This window comes from Sprattus sprattus, assembly GCF_963457725.1.
Source record: "Sprattus sprattus genome assembly, chromosome: 11".
Taxonomy (NCBI): domain Eukaryota; kingdom Metazoa; phylum Chordata; class Actinopteri; order Clupeiformes; family Clupeidae; genus Sprattus; species Sprattus sprattus.
Genome location: NC_137909.1, coordinates 16642723 through 16664324, shown reverse-complemented (window position 1 = coordinate 16664324; position 21602 = coordinate 16642723). Strand labels below are relative to the sequence as shown.

General features: G+C 40.8%; 1 protein-coding gene across 1 annotated transcript; it reads right to left on the bottom strand.

Moving 5' to 3' along the window:
- Positions 1-965: 965 nt before the first annotated feature.
- LOC308372153 (long-chain fatty acid transport protein 6) lies at positions 966-16766 on the bottom strand (the record flags this gene model as incomplete). The annotated part of the gene is made up of 10 exons (XM_080847279.1): positions 966-1803; positions 2193-2323; positions 2700-2797; positions 5776-5974; positions 6221-6311; positions 7855-8049; positions 9928-10052; positions 12535-12693; positions 13766-13975; positions 16289-16766. The coding sequence occupies 10 exons, from the start codon at positions 16764-16766 to the stop codon at positions 1627-1629; spliced, it is 1863 nt and encodes a 620-aa protein (XP_080703405.1). The 3' UTR covers positions 966-1626.
- Positions 16767-21602: the final 4836 nt, after the last annotated feature.

Sequence of the window (21602 nt, the reverse complement as noted above, 5' to 3'; positions counted from 1 at the left end):
TTCCATCCATATTTTAATACATTCTTAACTGCATGCATCTATCTCTGTATAAATTCTGCAATACCAAAACAATGGGATCTCTGTCTATAATTTAAGACTGTAATATTCTTTTGTAAAAACTATTTAGACTAATAGTCACCAAACAAATATTTCAAAGACACGAAAAGAGAGGTCAGATTTCAATAGATTTGAAAACCTCCAGATACATTCTCATTTCTGGAGGTCTTAAAGGGACTTAGAGAGAATGATTTTGAGTAACATTGCACTCTCAGGGAACATACAGCACCTCTAGCCTGAACTTTTCAGTTGCCAGTTCCCTGTCCAGTATATCGTATCTATATACACCATAGCCAACTGTCTCAAGATTAATTGGGACTGTGATGGTATAACAACTGTCAATAATAGAAAAAAAAACCTCAACCGCGATTCCTCAATTAAAGAAAATTCCACATAGACCCAAATGGGATGCAAAAGTCTCAAAACCATAATCTAATTAACTTCTAAGCATTTCTGATATTCTAATAAACATCTTACCTTGGGGTTTTGTCTGCAGATTATTGGTTTTAAGATGATATAAAAAGATGGTATGTGCTACATTCATATAGCTATACATAAGTCACAACATAGCATAAAATGGACATACCGGTCATGTTATTCTTAATGCTGAATAGCATTTCACTGAAATGCATCTGATGTCCTAGCCTGGTGACACCAGCCTACGTATTTCCGCCTGAATTGATTTCAAGCTCATACTCAGTCTGTCCTAACCCCGTTGACAATCGTCTCCAGGACTCAAAATTTTGTAGGACCAATCAGCGAACAGTTCAGAGCTGTGACGCAAAACTCGCCTTGGAGGAAAAGACACGAAAAGCTATCGGAAAAGTTGTCTCAACTCTCGAGAACATCAGAAAATTAAAAGGAGAACAAGAGTATTTTCTTGTAAGTTTTATGATTGGAAAGGACGTCGTAGCTCTTCTCCCAACTGGCTTTGGGAAGAGTTTAATCTACCGAATGCTTACTAAACGTTGCTGATTGGTTAAGGGAACTCCAATGATTTTAAACCTCAAGATAAGCACCCGCCCATCTCGGAAACCAAAATGCATTGGGTTGGCCCAGACTGAAAGACGGAATGAAATGGAGTCACAGGCTGGTAATGGCCAGGCTACTGATGTCCAAGCCTGAGATATGTATTTACTGCCACAGACTACCCGGTGTGTCTGGGGTATGAGTCACTAAAGCATGTTCATGTTCTATAACATGTCACTGTCGCTATATTTAAAAACAGCCACCTTAGGTTTGAATCAAAAGGTAAATGCTATGCACTTAATAACAGACCAACACTTTCAGTCAGTTTGAAGCACATGCATGCTGCCTCTCCGTGGTCTGTATGAGAGATACCTACACAAAAGACTATTACTAATAATGTCGCACACAAAAAAAAACAATCAATGACATTGCAGTTGAACAAGAATATCCAACTCTACACCAGTCACTTCATAGATGATTCGCAATGAATGCAAATGGGGAAAACACTGCCATCTGTCTGTGATAAAAAAAAAATAGTACTTGACTACAGTGGGCAGAGGAATGTCTCTTTGTTTGTTTACCACTTCAATGACGTGTAGGCTACAGTCGTATCTTGCCCGAGAGGATGTCATCAAACACAGCCTGAGTGAGTGGAATGTAGTCCTTCTGGGAAACATCCAGGAAGTAGAGCGGGTCCTGGACAGCCACGGGACTAAAGCCCTCGAGCACTAGTTTCCCCTTCTGCTGCTTGAAAGTCTCTGTGACGTCTATGGATGTCTGAGGAGGGGAGGGGAACAGAAAAGGGATTAGGAGATTTTCCCCTCTGGATTGTTTATAGTGCGACATCTGTAAAACTGCAGACTGTTGCCAAAAAAAAGTTACTTCAACTTCAACATAACTAAAAACCTTTAGAGGATGCAGGCATGCCCATCAATGAGATGTTGAACCATTAACATAGCTTACTAGTAACTACTTACTAATGTACATGTTTTAAGGAATGACAACATAGCACTGTCTTTATGTACACACACTCACACACACATACACACACACAAATACAAATACACAAAAATAATATAGTATTGTAATATACTTTAATATTGTAATTTACTATATTGTTATATAGTATGTGTCACTGAATGAATTCATTAATTATGTGCATTTACCTCCACTCTTAGAAACCATGGCCATGCATACGCTGGAAGATTCTGGACCAAATGGTTGTATAATCCACTACCATCCAGTTTTTGGTCGGGCTTCAGGACAACGGCTGCCATCCCGGCTCTTCCTTCATATCCTGATATTGAAAAAAACTAAATATTAGATCTTCTTGATCAGGTGAATGGCTGTCTCCTGGTTTAAAGTAGGAGTGACAAAAGAATATCACATGTTATCATATGATGTGTGCCGTTTTAACTTTTCTTTTTTAGGATGAAGTTTGTGTTATGATGAAAATGTGTGGTTGTGTTGCAGGTAGTTTTCATTTCAGTGCAACTTTGAGTATGCTGTTTTACTCCACTTTTACATGACAACTTCACCTCTGCAAAAACAGTGCAATCAGATACAGTTAAAACAGCAGATGGATTTAGCATGAAAGACAATCTGTTGAACAAACACAATTTAATCATATGAAATTGGAGGCTAATGGTGTTTAAAAGGCTGGTTTCACACACCTGGCACTGACACTCCATACACATTCAGATCCTGCACAAAGTCCAGACCTCCCAGAGTCTCAGACACCTCAGTCGTAGCGACGTTCTCGCCTTTCCACCTGGAGGAAACACACGGATAGCCCATCAAGCCCATATTAGTACCTCTTCTGTGGCTGCCTTTTACAAGCCAAGAACCAAGTTTTATTTTATTTTATTGTCATAGGGACGATTCCTCATGTTCCACAATTCTTTTATGAGAAATGTTCCTACTTTTTTTCTAGCAGCTCCAAACCATAAACTGATTATTTCCTCTGATATAGTTGGCAACGTTTCACTGTTTCAAAACCCACGCCTTCTCCGTTTCCAAAGTTTAATGGAGACATTATGCTTGGCTGCCTATCCTCCTGCTTTGTGTCCTTCTGCAACACTAGATGGCGCTAATGGTCAAGGAGCAAGGAAACCACAGCATGAGGAGAAACGTCTGAACGTGGTGCTCCTTCTCTCTGGGTAGCGTGCCGCTGGGGACGAGGAGGAGTATGACCACACACAGAAACAATCCACGAACCACCCCTATCCACCAGCACAGAGCATAGACCAAGAAGGCAGAGCAGTGAGTGAGTGCAGAAAACACCTAGTCATGTGTTATTGTTTTACAACACAGTGGGCCTTATTGTGGATTGTTTGTATATCTGCATTTGTTATAGTTGTGTTGGTCCTCAATGATTTCTGGGATTGATTTTCTGGGATTGATCATATTTCTTAATCTACCAAAGAGGTTGTCATGGGTACATTTCTGTCAATAAAAAAATTCTATTAAAGGACTAGCATCCCATTCTATGTTTTCTCTTGACAAGCAAAAAAATAATTATATATAATATTTAATAACAAGAACAACCGAGATTTCTGACCTCCAGCAAGGAGGTACACAAATTTCATTAAAATCCGGTCATTGGTTTTCAAGAAATGTCACTTCAGGTGTGAAAACAAAGATCCGAAATTGGGGTGTCCCAGGACCAAGATCCCCCTCTTGTGAAAATTTCAGAAAGATCCGCCCAGTAGTTTCTAAGAAATCTTGTCCACAGACAGACAGACAAATAAATAAATTAACGGACCCGATCGCATAACCTCCTTGCTGGAGGTAATTATAATAATTTGGGAGTTCTGATCGAAATGCTTTTCAAATCCATGTCCCCTCCACAAATCACTGTGCAGTGCTCTTATGTCACCTAAATGGCACGCAGATTCGGCGTCACACCATTTGTCCCTACTACCTGCCAGACAGGCAGAAGACAAACGGCTACATTGTGACCCTACGCTCCCAGAATCCTCAGTTAGATGCAAGCTTTTGACCCGATGGCAGGGCCCCACTAATGAACCTATTGTCTCTTAAATCTTCTCGTCATGGTAACTGCTTCCAATGGAACCCCTTCAACTATTGGAGGGGCCGGGGGATGGTGGGAGGGAGGGGGTAATTCTCAACCAAGGCCTAACTATGAGTCCTCTAGGACACACACACACACACACACACAAACACACAAACACACACACACACACACACACACACACACACACACACACACACACACACAACCCTCTTGGGCCACTTTAAGAAGGGTGTCCTTGCGTCATTGCGTCTGGGTGGTTTTTGTGAATTGCTGCGGTGGACTGGTTTCTTGGCCTCTTTGAGTTGCCCCTGCCAATGTCGATTAGTCCCAGCCAGAACTTCCGCTAGGGCGCCAACAGCCAAGCAGGGAAAAAAACCTCTTCTCTGTGCACTCCTCTACAACTAGATGAGGATATTCATGGGAGTATTGAGTCTAGGAGCCCACATCATTTGGAGAATGGCTGCTGGAAAGTGGCAGGAATGTCGTGGCTGTGACGGATGGCACAGAGCATCAATCTCTGACAGAATGCCAGAGCGGGGGGGTGGGGGGTAGCTCAACAATGGAGAGGGTCACAAGGGGCCGATGGTGGTGATGTAGAAATGGGGTACACAAAGGAGAAAAGGGGGGCACAACATGCTTAATGTCCTTCCTGGGAAATGTATGGGGTTTCATTGGAGGGAGGGGGGGGGGGGGAATGGCCGATAGAGATGAGAGTACTACAGAGAAGAGAAGACAAGAGAAGAGAGGAGAAGAGCTCTAACAGTGATCACTTGGTCACCTGTTTAAACGTTCACTGCTCTTGGTCTACACCACAGAGTGGATACTATAAAATATCAGTTTCACTCACAAAAGATATATGCAGGCATGCAGGACAGGACTGGTTGGAAAGTCAGTTTTAGAGATAAATTATTTTACCAGTGCAAAGGCTTCCCTTCACTGAGAGAAACCACTCTAGCATCTGTATCTCACGTTCCCCCTCTATAAAACATGTATCTGGTTTAATATCAAGCATACAGGGCTCACCTCCAAATAATCTCTTAGAAATCTGTAGGAACATGGGACAGAAAAGCATTGGGTGCTTCATGCTCTGTCAGGAAATCACTTTAAGGCAGATACGCTCAACTGGTTTATCAATTAATACAGACTTAAGTTCTTCTGCAGCTGTTTGTAGAGCCTTCAATGAATTCTTAGTACTCTGGTTTATGTGAACCCTATAATTATCAGTGTACATGCCGTCTCCAATATAAAATTCTCTTGGAGGCATTTGTGAAAGTAACCAGTCTCTCAGGAAGTTCAAAAGAGATCTTAGTGCTAGATCGAGTCAAGGAGAGAAAATAGATTAAAGCAGAAATCTGTCCAGTCTGCTAAAGTATCAAACTAAAATATGATGGCTGTTCAAAGTATCCTGAAACAGATGAAATTACTGGAGTCTTTGCTGTTGAATTGAAAGCCTTACTGGAGACTTGTTGAATTGAAAGCCTTGTTTAGTGGTTTTGGTTACTTTAAAAAAAACCAAAGGCCTGGGTCGGGGATGAATAGGATTCTCTAGTTCTGACCTGACCATGCGGCAATTTGTGGTCAGTGATATAATACTGAGAAAGTTTGAGCAACTAGCAAGTTTGAGTACAACATATTACATAATATCCAGTCAACAGCAGATTTATGCTGAAGTATACATGTAATCAATAACGCGGGGACAAATGGAAGTGTACCTGAAGGTGTCTCCAATGCGGTCTCGGAAGTACACAAAGTCCCTGTGGTCCTGCAGCATCAGGTCACCAGTGTTGAAGTACACATCCCCCTCCTGGAAGACATTCCGGAGAAGTTTCTTCTCGGACATCTCCTTGTTCCCAGCGTATCCCAAGAATGGGTTCATGGCCGAAACAGGGGCCACCAATATACCAGTCTCCCCTCAAAACAGCAGAGAGGTGAAGCAATAAGTAACTGGACCATCTCTGGTTGTTTGGTTTGACCACAACACAACTAACCATGCACATTGGGAAGAAGCCAGACTTTACTAAATAAAAGCCTCAATATTTGATTGGCAGCAAGGGCCCATCACATTACAGACTTGTGTCAGTCCCGGAATCCCTCCTGAACAGTACGATACTCAATGATTTAACACAATGCTCAACCCATTTAAAGAACTCCCCTCACCTTGGTTTGCTCTGCTGCATCTTCCTGATTCTGTTCGGATTGGCTCATAAGTGTTGGGATCACACTTCAAGAGGTCAAAGGGCAAGCTCCGCTATAGGAAGAAACTCATATGCATATATAAACAGTCACACAGCAATGTGAGTAGACAATTTGACAGCGCTTCAAATGAATTACCGGGTGAATAAACACTGCTGTTTGAAAGTGTGTGATTACTAAGACATTTACAAATTTTCCACTAAATACAATTCATATTTGTATCCATCAAATAAGGTGCAAAAAGAATTGCAAATACATGACTGAAACTAATGATTACTGCTTGAAACAACAATTTGTGTGGTTGAAAATTTGTAGCATTACAGCTCGAATGCCTCTTCACTAAAAAGGTCTTACATCATGTGGAGGGTTTCTTTGGGTCTCTGTCTTGTCATAAAATACAATTGGCCCCAGTCAAGTGCCATCCACAGGGTATGACATGCCAATGGATTTATGGTAAAATGGCATTATAACCTTCTTTGTTAAGGATTCCTTTTACCCTAAGACATATTTTACCAGCACCAAATCCCCAGACTATCACATTTCTTCTACCATGCTTGAGGGATGGTGTCAAGCTATCCTGGGCCATCGTTTAATTTGTTCTGCACCTCATAAAAAGTTTCTTCTCTGTCTTCCAAACTAACATTTGAACACATTTTCAATCATCTTCCACTTAGTATTTTTTCCATTTTAGTCTTTTCCCTTCAATAGTCTTGGCCCTAAAAGACCAGCAATCCACAGCCTCTTCAACGATGAAGATGAGACCAGTGTCATATGGGCACTATCTAATAAAGCGGACAGGTGAGGACCTGAGTCATTTGTTTCTCAAACTAGAGATTCTGTTGCTCTTATCCGCCAGCACAGTTGGCCATCGGGGCCTCACGCTTCTCTTTGTATCCTTGTAAGAGACCGTTTGTTCTGTAGAGGATGTGGTGCACAACTAATCTTCAGTTTCTTGCCAATTCTTTGCACACAATAACTATCATGTATAAGACAAATAACAGGCTGATGCGTTCCTGAAGAAAGCTCTTTTGTTTCTGACCATTTTTAGGCCATCATCAATTCCACAAGCGCTGATGCTCCAGATACTGAAGTAGCATGAAAAGGCCTTTAATTGACTCCTTAAAGAGCAGAACAGGCTTCAACCACACAAATGTCACTGCAAAGGGGTTTTTATAAAGATGGATTACCCTTTTAAACATGATACTTCAGGATAAGCTAACGAAATGTGGGTGATAGTGGCAGAAAATGTGCCTATTTTTTACGCTTTTTCGAATAGAACATTTTTTGACTTTTTTTTCAAAAACAAGGACATTTCTCATTGAAAACTTTCAATAGCCATATAAATCATATAATTTCTCCCAAACTTTAAAATGGTGGTGCAAGTCTTTAATGTGCTACAATACAGAACAAAAACATGAGCAGACCATAGACTTGAGACCATTTTCACCATATGTTTCTGACCATATGTTTCCTACTAAACACTAGACAAGAGACATACATTTAGCTTCAGACTTATTTTTTGGGTGAATTCCAAGGATCCAAAGTCAGGATGTGATGCAAGCAAATGCCATGAGAGCAGAAAACCACTTCAGACTTACCTTGTTGAAGTAACCTGCACGGCCAATGGGTCCGATTTCATTGGTGTAGTTGAGGAAGCCAACGCTGGCCTCTGTCAACCCATAGGCCTCTCGGATATGTATTTTGCCAAAGCGCTTGGCAAATTCCCTCCAAACATCAGCTCGCAGACCACTGCCCGCTGCTATTCGGACTCTGTGTGCGGTCTCTGCTTCTGTCTAACAAGGATTCATTCCAGATTAGCGTAACAGTTTACACTCAATACAGTCAGTCACGTTTGTGTGACATTAATGGAGCTTTAAAGGAAGACAAGCAACATTTAAAAGCCAAGCATGATTGAATTAAGTAAATGTATTTCATTTGAATTTCAGTTTTGCTGCTTCAATTTTTCCAACTGCAAATAGAAATAAGTACAATTAAAACTGCAAGCAGTGATGAGCGGGCCTGAGCACGGCGCTGGTCGATGGCAGACGTGCACCGCACAGCCGTCCGTCAAGCGTGGAGCGAGCCGTGAGAATGCCACGTACATCGGCACATCACAACAATACAGCGCAAAGAATAAAGAAAGTGATGTTTCATACCACCAACAGGTGGCGCTATAGGCGATTGACATTATGGGCATATATCTGAGTTCAGAACGGGTCCAGCGTCCACCCTATGAAGTTTGGTCCGGATCGGAGACTGTGCAATGTTTCCATCCACCAGCAGGTGGCGCTATAGGCGAGTGGCATTATGGGCATATGTATGCGTTCAGGCCGGGTCCAGCGTCCACCCTATGAAGTTTGGTCAGGATCAGAAAATGTGCAATGTTTCCAACCACCAACAGGTGGCGCTATAGGGGAGTGGCCTTATGGGCATATGTATGTGTTCAGGCCGGGTCCAGCGTCCACCCTATGAAGTTAGGTCAGGATCGGACAATGCAGGCAGGATTTTGAAGTGAGTTTGTGGTTTTGGCGAGTAGTGGCGAGTCGATGTTTGAGGGTCTGCCACGCCCACACCTTTCAGATTTTGGACAATCCCTCTATACAATTTCATCCCCCATGGCTGAAGAGTATCCTGACCAAGTTTGAAGGCGTTTGCATTAAATCTATAGGAGGAGTTCGATCAGATGCGACGTGTGTAAATGGCGAGCAATGGCGAGTCGTAAAAGTTTGAGGGTCTGCCACGCCCACACCTTTGAGAAATTCAAAAATTTGGTAATACAATTTCATCCCCCATGGCTGAAGAGTATCCTGACCAAGTTTGAAGTCACTCCCATTAAATCTGTAGGAGGAGTTCGATCAGATGCGAGGTGTGGGAACAGAGTGACGATTCCAACCACCAACAGGTGGCGCTATAGGCGTGTGGCACTATAGGCATATGTTTGCGTTCAGGCCGGGTCCAGCTTCCACCCTATGACGTTTGGTCAGGATTGGACAATGCATGCTGGAATTATAAGTGACTTTGCGTTTTGTGGCGAGCATCGGCGAGTCGTAAAAGTTTGAGGGTCTGCCACGCCCACACCTTTGAGAAATTCAAAAATCTGGTAATACAATTTCATCCCCCATGGCTGAAGAGTATTCTGACCAAATTTGAAGTCATTCCCATGAAATCTGTAGGAGGAGTTCGATCAGATGCGAGGTATGCAAACAGGCCAAAACGCAGTCAAAACGCACGTTCCACTCAAAATTGCCAACTTCCTGTTGACCTGCCACCATGGCGGTAATACAGTATTTGGTGCGTCTGGGCATGAGGAAGGTGTGTACCGAATTTCGTCGAGCTGTGCCAAACTAACCCCAATGCATAGGGGTATTTGCAATGTTGTAGGGGGCGCTATAGAGCCATTTTGCCCCGCCCCGTTATATCCTTTCCGCCAAAGTTCTTAGAATTCCCTGCATAAAGTTCGTGCCAAATTCGGTGAGTTTTCCATGGAATAACCGCAAGAATAAAAATAATAAGAAGAATAACTCTTACAATCCTAATAGGTCTTCGCTGCCTACAGCAGCTCAGGCCCTAATTACTAGACATAAAATATACAAAGGAACAAGATAGGATAAAGGCCTACTTGATGTCTAAAATCATTAGTGTGCTACAAGTTGCTCATTTTTTTTTTTTACCTTTGGCTGATTGATCAGGTATCGACAGAGTTCTCCAATGTACTGGAAGACAGTCACATTGTATTTCTGGCAGTCATTCCAAAACTGACTTGCAGAGAATTTTTTCTTGAGGACACAAGTTGCCCCTGTGGGAAGAGGTTTCTGTTATTTTATAATCACTTTTTTCCACCAAATCTCTATGAGAAACCTTACCAAAAATATAATATATATACAGCCGCGGAAAAAATTAAGAGACCACTTCAAAATTATCAGTTTCTCTGGTTTTACTATTTATTGGTATGTGTTATAGTAAAATGTACATTTTAGTTTTATTCTATAACCTACTGGCAACATTCCTACCAAATTTCAAATAAAAATATTGTCATTTAGATCATTTATTTGCAGAAAAATGACAATTGGTCAAAATAGCAAAAAAGATGCAGTGTCTTCAGATCTCGAATAATGCAAAGAAAACAAGCTCATATTCATTTTTAAACTACACAATACTAATGCTTTAACTTAGGAAGAGTTCAGAAATCAATATTTGGTGGAATAACCTTGATTTAAAATCACAACTTTCATGTGTCTTGGCATGCTCTCCACCAGTCTTTCACATTGCCGTTGGGTGACTTTATGCTACTCCTGGTGCAAGAATTCAAGCAGCTCGGCTTCTTTTCATGGCTTGTGACCATCCATCTTCCTCTTGATCACATTTCAGAGTTTTTTTTATGGGATTCAGGTCTCGAAATTGGGCTGGCCATGACAGGGTCCTGATCTGGTGATACTCCATCCACACCTTTACTGGCCTGGCTGTGTGGCATGGAGCATTGCCCTGCTGGAAAAAACACTTCTCAGAGTTGGGGAACATTGTCAGAGCAAAAGGAAGCAAGTTTTTCTTCCGGGACAACGTTGTACTTTGCCTGGCTGAGGTTTGTAAAAGACCATAAGGATTGAACCAAAGCGGACTGGAGGGTCTCCTAGTTCGTCTTCTCTGATGAGTCCAATTTTCAGCTTTGCCCAACACATGGTCGTCTGATGGTTAGACGGAGACCTGGAGAGACCTACAAGCCACAGAGTCTTGCACCTACTGTGAAATTGGACTCATCAGAGAAGACGAACTAGGAGACCCTCCAGTCGGCTTTGGTTCAATCCTTATGGTCTTTTACAAACCTCAGCCAGGCAAAGTACAACGTTGTCCCGGAAGAAAAACTTGCTTCCTTTTGCTCTGACAATGTTCCCCAACTCTGAGAAGTGTTTTTTCCAGCAGGGCAATGCTCCATGCCACACAGCCAGGCCAGTAAAGGTGTGGATGGAGTATCACCAGATCAGGACCCTGTCATGGCCAGCCCAATTTCGAGACCTGAATCCCATAAAAAAAACTCTGAAATGTGATCAAGAGGAAGATGGATGGTCACAAGCCATGAAAAGAAGCCGAGCTGCTTGAATTCTTGCGCCAGGAGTAGCATTAAGTCACCCAACGGCAATGTGAAAGACTGGTGGAGAGCATGCCAAGACACATGAAAGTTGTGATTTTAAATCAAGGTTATTCCACCAAATATTGATTTCTGAACTCTTCCTAAGTTAAAGCATTAGTATTGTGTAGTTTAAAAATGAATATGAGCTTGTTTTCTTTGCATTATTCGAGATCTGAAGACACTGCATCTTTTTTTGCTATTTTGACCAATTGTCATTTTTCTGCAAATAAATTATCTAAATGACAATATTTTTATTTGAAATTTGGTAGGAATGTTGCCAGTAGGTTATAGAATAAAACTAAAATGTACATTTTACTTTAACACATACCAATAAATAGTAAAACCAGAGAAACTGATAATTTTGAAGTGATCTCTTATTTTTTTCCGCGGCTGTATATATAATTGCATAGTACATGCATAAGTTAATATATTACATACATTATATAATAAAGATTCGATGATCCATGTGTTTTCACTCATAGATGGTTGCTCAAAACAATGCACTTTTTACAGTCTCTGCTCTGCCTTCAAGTCATGCCTTGAAATGCAGCTATCATACCACTGCAACACACACACATACACACACACACACACACACACACACACACACACACACACACACACACACACACACACACACACACACACACACACACACACACACACACACACACACACACACACACACACACACACACACACCACTGCAACAAGGGCATGCTTGGGCAGTGCACTTCCAGGAATTGTGTGTGACTTGGACTTGTTTTTTTTCCTCCAGCGGCAGCCAAAAATATCCTATAGTGAGTGTAGAGAGCCAGCTAACACCTTACATGAGATGTAGGTTTTCAGCTGAGGAAGTCCATGCCACGGGAAAAGTAGTACTCTCTTCAGCTGCACAAAGCCTTTGTTAAATGCTTTGTTTTACTTTAAACAATAAATACAGCTCAAAAAAGAGCTTCCAAAGGAAGGAGAACCTTATTCTTCTAAGCACTTTCTGAGTTTTTAATATCTCAATCATCACAGGAGATTCTACAACTAGGCTACTATTCCAAGTGCTCTTAGTGTTGTGTTACATTCATATTTTATTATTTTTATTTTACTGTAAAGCACTTTTTAAAAAATCTTCAAAATGTGTTATGTCATTGTGTCTTACCGAGCTCGATGCAACCCCCAATGCCCAGGAGGGAGGCAGACATGTGGTAGAGGGGGAGTGTGACGTAGATGTTGTCACTGCCTTTGGCCCCACATAACCGCAGGAAACCCATGCACATCACCGCTTTGATGTGACTCACACGAGCAGCCTTAGGTAGACCTAGGGAAATGACCAGAGAAAGTCTTGCTGAATGATAACACATGTCACAGTCTCTACACCACAGAATGGGTTTAGATGACAAGAGAGTCGCTACAGGCAAACACATGATCCTATGCAAATGATAAATGATTTGAATAACTGACAAAAAATAAATTAAAAATGATTGTTACCTCTACTCCTCCTCCTCCGAAGTCATTTTCAACAGATAAAGGACAACATAATCAGTGTTTTATGGCCGAAACTGTTTTAAAAAACTGTTTAAAACTATTACCAGCACCAAAACACTTCCTTTTATACGTGGCTATTTGTCAAATCCGCCTTCATTCTGGAAGCTTGGTGCCATGTGGGAAACTGGCACTGGAGACTACATAAATGGAGGAAGTGGCTGTGCTGTTAATCCATAACACATTTACCCCTTTATAAAACCAAGTGGATTGTTTCTGACATGGCAAATTACAACTCTCTAAGGATGCTGGTTGGCCTCGCAACCACGCACTGACTGACGTATATGGGTGTTGAACAAAGCTGTTAAAAGTGTCCTTTCTCCATGCCAGGCTGCAGTAATTGTGTGACAGACATTTTTAATACATTCTTTACACACATGCTAAGTCCTCCTAAGACTTCTGGATCTCTCTGAGGGGACCATGACTTTGTTGGTTTTTGCGGGCAAGTGTGTCAATGCACTTTCAATTTAAAAATCACAACAAAAAATGAAATAAAAAAATCTTCCACACCACTGTGCTACTGAATATTCATTTTCCAGACAGGGCTTCTCATTAGGAAACCAACAACTGACCACCATGGATAATGATAGCATTTTGGTTAGTTTTGAACTACAGTCCATGGAGATCTGGATGAAATACAAACCATGAGTCCATTCCTCCCTACCAAAAACATTATGTTGACATTTCAGTGGTTTAATTTCTCTTTACACTTTAATTAGTTTAATGGAGAGGGGTACAATGGGAGCAGAGTGCATGGAATAAGATGTGGGTAATGACCTAATCCTGTGACTGCTTCCCCTGAAGGAGGGACTAACACCCCCAGGCAGTGAGTTTGCATTGAGGCCTACCTGTGGTTCCTGAGGTGAAAATGAAGAGGAAGTTAGACATGAGCTTGGCTAGAGTCGTTTCCAAGGGCGGCTGGGCTTCACCTGAAGCCTTTTCCACCTTGTCCAGTAATGTGTGCAACCCCTCTACCGAGGAGCTGTTGTCTGTAACCCACAAATCAATGCCATTGTCCTTCAGGCTACAAAGTGCATCTTCCCGGGAGCTAACCAAATCTGAGGAGAGAAGAAGACATACTTAATATTTAGAAAAAAACACTAAATAAATACAATTTCCATTCCAATTAATTCTGACAAAGTGGTACTCCTCAACCTAACAACACAGTGACTTTACATTGGGTGAAGTGAGGAGAGGGAAGGGAGGAAAAGTGCCAGAAATGACAGAAAAAGCTCCACCACTCTTTGATTTAAAATTAGACCAAGGTAAAACCAGAAAAGGCTCTTTGGAGGACCTCATAGTCTTTGATGGACTGTAAGGGTTCAGAGGATTGGAAATATAGGCTGGAGCCAGTCCATTCACAGCCTTAAAAACAACCCCAGACCTTACTGGTAGCCAATGTGGTTCTGCTAAAACTGGTGTACTGTGGTCAGATTTCTTGGTCTTAGTTCAAAGCCTAGTTGCTGTATTTTGGACCATTTGTAACTTGGTTTGTGCTTGTTTTATCCAAGAGTAAAGTGCACTGCAATAGTCCAGTCTGGAAGGAATAAAAAGAAAGACCACCTTTTCACAATCTTTTGGGATATTATGTTTCTCACCTTGCAATAATACTCAGCTGGTAAAATGAAGCATTCACTAACAACCAAACGTATCTGCAAATCAATTTTAAATCTGAATAGAAAAACACCCCAAGATTCTTTACCACAGGGAATTGGTATGGTGTGAGTGGACCAGGCCCACTACTAATGTCAGGAGAACCAAAGATAATAACCTCTGTCTTATTGTCATAGAGCTTCAGGAAGCTATTACCTATCCAGAGTGTAATGTCTTCAATTTAGTCAAAAATAGGTTGCAAATGGTCTTGACCATAATAAAAGGGTCAATATTGTAGGGTATGATCAAGTAGCAGTGACACGCCATCCCATTCTTTATCAATGTCTGGCCGATAAGCAATTAATAAGGTAAGAACACAAAGGGGGCCAGGTATTGAACCTTGTAGAACACCCCTTAAGAGGTATGCAATGTTTGAATGCCATACTGATTGACCATAAATGTCCTGTTAGAGAAGTAAGAAGCAAACCACTTTCACCTTTACCCCAACACAATGCTCCAACCGCTCAAGCAACACTGCATGGTTTTCAACTTTCAACAGGTCAGACTCAGTGTTACGCATTGCCCAGTAGCCACATTGTGACGTGTAAAGGATCCCATTCTAGTTAAAAAAAACTTTGTAATTAAATAAAAACTGCATTTTCAAACGGGAGCTTAAAGATAGGTACTGAAATTGAAGGGGGAATCAGGATCTTGGTTAGGCTTCTTTGGCAAATGTTGCACCTCTACATGTTTAAAAAGTGAACTACTGAGATTTGTTGATGTCAAGCACACTACATGAAACACCATGAAGTACTACTTTACATTAAACACATATTTTAAACGGCAAGATAAAAAATAAAATCTGTAGGGCATGTTGTGGGTTGCATATGAGACACTAGATCAGTGAGGCAGGAAAATGACAGCTCATTAAAATGATCCAGAGTGAAAGTAACATTAAACATATTATTGGCTGCCACCATTGGCTGCTGTTGGTATGGATGATCTGATGTTGTACTTTTTTTTCAATAATATGAATGTCACTGGAGAGTGCAGATGGGAGTCATAAAACCAGCAGGAGGGTTAAGAAATGTATTAACAGTGCTGAACAGAACACAATCTCGGCTTTTAAAAACCCTTCTGATAATTGGTAAAGCAATTACACATGATATAAGACACCCTTAAATGGTGTCAGGTGTGAGAGGATAAGAAGAGGAACAAATTCCAGTGAGAACTTGGCCTATGTTATATCATCTGTCAATTATCTTTCAACATGCTATCAAATAATAAGTGACAGTGACAGTGTATCATGCAACAAACGGGGAGTCATGACCCTTATATAGGGACTTTACTGGCATACATTTCGGCACTTTTTGTGTCGGACATCACATTTGCAACTAGGCCTTTTGTTATAATATTTCTCTGAGTATGGGTATTGTGCTGCATGCACTCCTTGTTTGCAACGTTGCAGTGCCGGAAACGTTAGTGTAGTAAATAAACAACCTATGATTCCTCAGCCCATATAAACAAGAAATTAAATAAGAATTCAAAACAATACTGAAATAGCCTTATATTGCTGCTGAAAGACAGACAACTCGCAAACATGATTTAAAAGGCAATAATCAAGATCTGCATTCTTTTTCATACGCAGTTGCGACACATGAGCTACGTCGAAAACGGTTTACATGATTGACAACTAGGCTATCGCTATACCTTAAACCAGAGGGAGTAGACCCTGCGTCAAGCAGCTATATGCAAGCGCAAGTGATAATGTCGTATACCTGAGCCTACGACGAGTGTTTTAGCTCCACAGCTCTGAAAACAGTGAAGAAAAGACTTGGATTTGATGTTAAAATTGAGGAACGCGACTTCACAGCCCAGTTTACATAGTCCAAACCAGACGCATATGAAGTCGGGTTCATTGCTCATCAAAAGTGCAACAATGTCTCCTTGTTTCAAGCCTCCCTCGTTTTTAAACACGTTTGCAAATTTGTTGCTCCTTACATCAACGTCCTGGTAAGTAAGAACTTGACTCTCAAAAACAATAAACGGTTTGCCAGGAGTTTTCCTTGCCTGGTGAACAAAACAGTCGAGATAGGTGATAACCCCACTCGTCATCCGTGACTTCACCGCCGCCCCGACCTTTCGTAGTTTTAAGTAATAAATCAAATCATCCCAAAAGTAAGGGTAAAACATCCACTGAAAAGCCAGAAGCGTCAATAATCCAGTCACAGTGGTAGTTAACGCCCAGGTTAACATTGTATTTGTATAGGGAGTGTACGCCTCAGCCGCTTATGATAACTACTCTCTCTGAAGGTTTGGAGAGCTTTACCCCTATATTTAAATGCCTGCACGTGCACCGCGCATGCTCAAGATGGAGTAAGTTTTTTCGATTTCATTCCAGTAGGACTTCAATGAACACATTCTAAGTGTCAGTGCCTTCTCGTAGTGATAAATGGAATTCTTGTTGATAATTAGGCCACGTGTAATTTGTCGATCCAAATTTGACCAATTTTAAATAGGCTATTGTTTTGTTAATGTATCAAATGTAATATGTCTATGCTTAATCTCAGTTAATGGCAGCTAGTATATATCACACAACCGACATGATTTTTATGGCCCTGAAGGTCAAAGTTTCTTCCTTTAACATCGTGAGGTCACTAGTTCACATTTGCATTACTCTGGTAGTATTATTGCATCCAAATCAAGAGTCCTAATACATCACCAGAATTTTTTAGAGATTTATGGCCTACTGAAGTTGACTAAATAATCAAACCATACACATAACCCAAATTCATAAATAGTATTTTGTCTTCATCTCATCTCTCACGTTATCTAATCTTTTACTAAATGACAAGCAATAAACACAGAGGTGTTACACAACCCTCTGATAATGAAACAGACCTCCTTCTTAGGGTTGCGAGGCTTCAGTACTGATCCAACTTTTCTGACTCGCCCCTATTCTATTTCCTTGTGATAATACTAACCTTAGCATTAGCATATTTTCCATTACTGAAGAATGTAATTCGTTTTTTATAACCCTACCAACACAAAACCATAATAACTATCTCAGTATTTCTCTGACATGTTGAAACAGTCTTGTAAAAGCACAGATAAATATGGGCCATGTTAGAAAGGGGTCAATTACATTTAATTACAATATCCTTTAAAAATCAGTTGGTATAGTTCCCAGTATGTAAGTTGATTAAGCCTTTCTTGGGAAACAATACACATAAGAATAGAAAAGATTTTGTGACACTGTCTGTGTCATTTTTGTCAAATAGTTTAGCAAATATGGTATGAAGCTATTCAGTGAGTACTGCTGTAAAACATTATATTTGCACTGACTAGTTTGTTTAATACATTATCATTTTACAAACAGAGGAGACAAACTGCATGGGTTTACCAATGTAGAGCACAGTTCATGGAATTATTTCCCTTGACAAGCAGTTTATCAACGCAAAGATCTTTGCGTTGATAAACACTTCATTAGCAATTACCAAGAGGAACCTGTGGAATTCCCTTTGAACGACTACTAGATAAATGCCAGTGATCAATTGAGTTGAGGAGAGCTACCTACCTTGGCCACAAGAGAGTGCTATAACGCAAGCTAATCCTTCATCACTCATTCAACCTCTCATTCAGTGAAAGTTAACAATGGATAAGCCAACCGACTCAGGAGTAACAGTGTGAGGGGTGGGATTTGGTGTGTGTGTGTGTGTGTGTGTGTGTGTGTGTGTGTGTGTGTGCACATTTAGTATACAGGCATAAATATATACATTCAAATCATTTCAAATGTAAAAATGTTTTATACTGTCTATCTGACAATCCCGGGGAGGCTATGAAACAACAGAAAAACACAGCAGTAACCATTGATTGTATACATGTACTGTATATAAGTTTACACTGTGTGCAATTATATTTATAGAAAAAGACAAGACAATCCCTGTGTAGTATAGTATATACAGTGCCACTTGAAAGTATGTGAACCCCTTGAGCACCGAATTTGTTACCTGCTTGACTTTACCAATGCAGCTGGGGGTTAATTTACTTTTGAAAATACACTAATTCCATGTTTCATGTAGTTTTTTGGCTACTCAAACAATTCCCTCTAAACAAGTACATGCAAATGATAAACATAAACCTGACATTTCATCTATGGGAAATTGGTGATGAAAAATCATGGCAAAACAACAGAAAACTCTTAATTGCTCAAGGGGTTCACATACTTTCAAGTGGCACTGTATATATATATAGTACATATAGCATTAGAAACTACTTCTATTTTATATAATCAACGCAAAGACAGCTAAGTACTTCACATGTAGTTCAGTAATGCCCCATAATCTCCTAGACTAGACGCCCACAGAGAAATGAATGAGGAGACTCTTGTGGAACTGCCCTTTCTGGTCCCGAGATGAGTCATATTCGTCCTTCATCAAGTACCCCTCCTTCAAACCAGTGACAACAGAGAAGACCTGAAAAGGGACCATCACCATTTTCTCAAAACTGAGAGAGTCACCTGACTCTGGCCTCCTGATTGTGAGAGAGGGGCTGAGACACAGGGGTAGTTGAAGAGGCCCTGGGCTGATAGCAATCCCTGTCTGAGAGGAGACTTGAATAAATAGGATCCATGATGGCAGCACTCCGATCCTATCCGATTCTCTCCATGGGGTCTCCATGGGGGTTAACTGCTCTATCTCAAAGCACATGGAAGTGACAAAACTAGATCAGTTAAAATCAAATGCAGAATGTTTACATCTGCTACCGTTGATTATACAGTAAATACGTTGTGAAATGAAACAAAACCGTTGATTATACAGTAAATACATTGTGAAATGAAACAAAAACACACCACAGTTAAAGTTGTATTAGTATTGATTGATTCACATCGATATGAATGGATTACATGACTAACAACGGGTGGAAAAGTAATAAGAAAATATTTGTTCACTGAATTAGCGCGTTCTGTCCCAAACAGTTGCGTTCCAGTTTCTAAGTTTCACTTTCGCTTTCAGTATTTCAACGTGAATGAGAGGGAGCACAAGAACTGAGCGTCTAGCAGCGTTTATCATATCATATACATTATATATGATGCATGTATATGTCTGTGGGCACGATCTCAAACACGTGCAAAAGTTGTTGTTGTCCAATTTGAATCAGATACGAGAGACACATGCGCGCCCAGTCCAATTACCAGCGGAATCGAATCGTGTGTCTGGGGGTTTACATCGGAGTCCAGTCGGACTCAAGTTGGACACAATGAATCTAGTTCTGGGGAGTCACATGTGTCCAAATCAGTGGCGGCGCCAGAGATTTTTTTCTGGTGGTGCTATGGGGGTGCTCGGCGTTTTACTGAGGGTGCTATGAATTTAGGGTGATAGCATATGAGTCTCATTTTTCTCTACTACAACACCTCCCCACCATATCGTCACATATGTTTAGACGTTTGATCTCTAACGAGTCTTTGGGGTACATAAAAAGCGTCATTCAAATCGATCGTATTATCATTAGGCTACTTCTGACGGACGCGCACAAAGCTGCGTTCATCTCCGACGGTCAAAATGGATGCAGCATGTTATAGATAACGTAATCCCAAATACTTCACTTACTTCAGTGTGTGGATTTAAGTTTGCGCCAGATGACTACCAGGTCACCACTACCATGTGCGACAAATTAAACTAAACATACCAAGTTCAATACACTTCTAACTAAAGACGGCAGATTAGAATATCAGATAGAATTAACTTAAAAAGGCAAAGAGTCAGAAATGCTTTCAAAAAGTGTAGGCTATATTATTTTAGGTCACAATCAATAAAAACATGAATGAGACCAATAGAAACCACAATAATAAGAGATCAAAAAGTGCGCACAAAACTATGCTTAAAACATCCCTTAATTGTTTCCTAATTATTTCTGCCATTACATTGATCTCATTCTGCACGTCATGGTGCACATACTTTGCATTTGACGGGTTGTTATCTAACTTTTTCTGAACGGTTTTATCAAATTTTCCAATTACAGATAGCAACTCGCGGACATTACCCCTGTTTGCTGAATCCTCATCTTCAATGTGGCCTCGCTGTGAGATCCCCTGACAAGCAGTGAAGCGCAAGCTTTCCACAACATTTTTGTAATATTGGTCTTTTCGGACCATCCTGGGCGTTCATGCTTAAGTCACCCAGGGTGCTAGCAGCATGGCTAGCAGCGCCCTCAGTAGAGGTGAAGGGTTGACTTGGACCAGGATGTTCCTCTTCCTCTTCCTCTACATCAGAATCAGAATCCAACACCTCTTGCATTTTTCTTCCTCTTGAACATCTTATTCAACTCGAGGAAATTTGCGGATCAAATACCGATCCATTTTCGTGATTTTGTGAACGCTTGACTTAGAATTGACCGCTCGCGAGGATTACTGTTACTTAGCCTACTACTCATTGAACAATCACGTTCACGCGTAACGTGTCTGTGTCGTGCTACGTGAACAATCTGTTTATTTCAATCTGTTATTTTCTTTTGTGATTAAAATATTATTATCACACAATACATTTTATTAAGAACTCAGAATGAAATTAAATAACAATAATAGGCCTAAATAAACCATTATTTTCTTGGGGGTGCTATGGGGGTGCTATGGCCAATCTAGGGGGTGCTCTAGCACCCCCTAGCCCCCCCCTGGCGCCGCCACTGTGTCCAATATCCAATTTAAATCGGACTGAAATCGGAAATTGGACGCATGTGTCCACACTGCATTGTCACTCTAAACTGGTTCGACAAAATACTGATACATCTGACTGAGAATAGATAAAAGGAGTTTCCCAGGGTTGGATAAATGGTGAGCACTCTAACATGGGAGTGGTGCACTGTCTGACTATGTCGAAACGGCAGGTCATGTCATTCATAACTTGCATGAAATATTTACAGGCAAAGAATAATAAACAACGAGTCCATTTATAATAGTTTTTACATCACAAGTGCAACGAATACATTGGATACAGACACACCCAAACAATAAAACTATGTAATATAGTGTAGTGTTATTTGACAAGTTGTTCGCTAAATGTTACAATTTAGGTTGGCAGCGTAATAGGGGCTGTC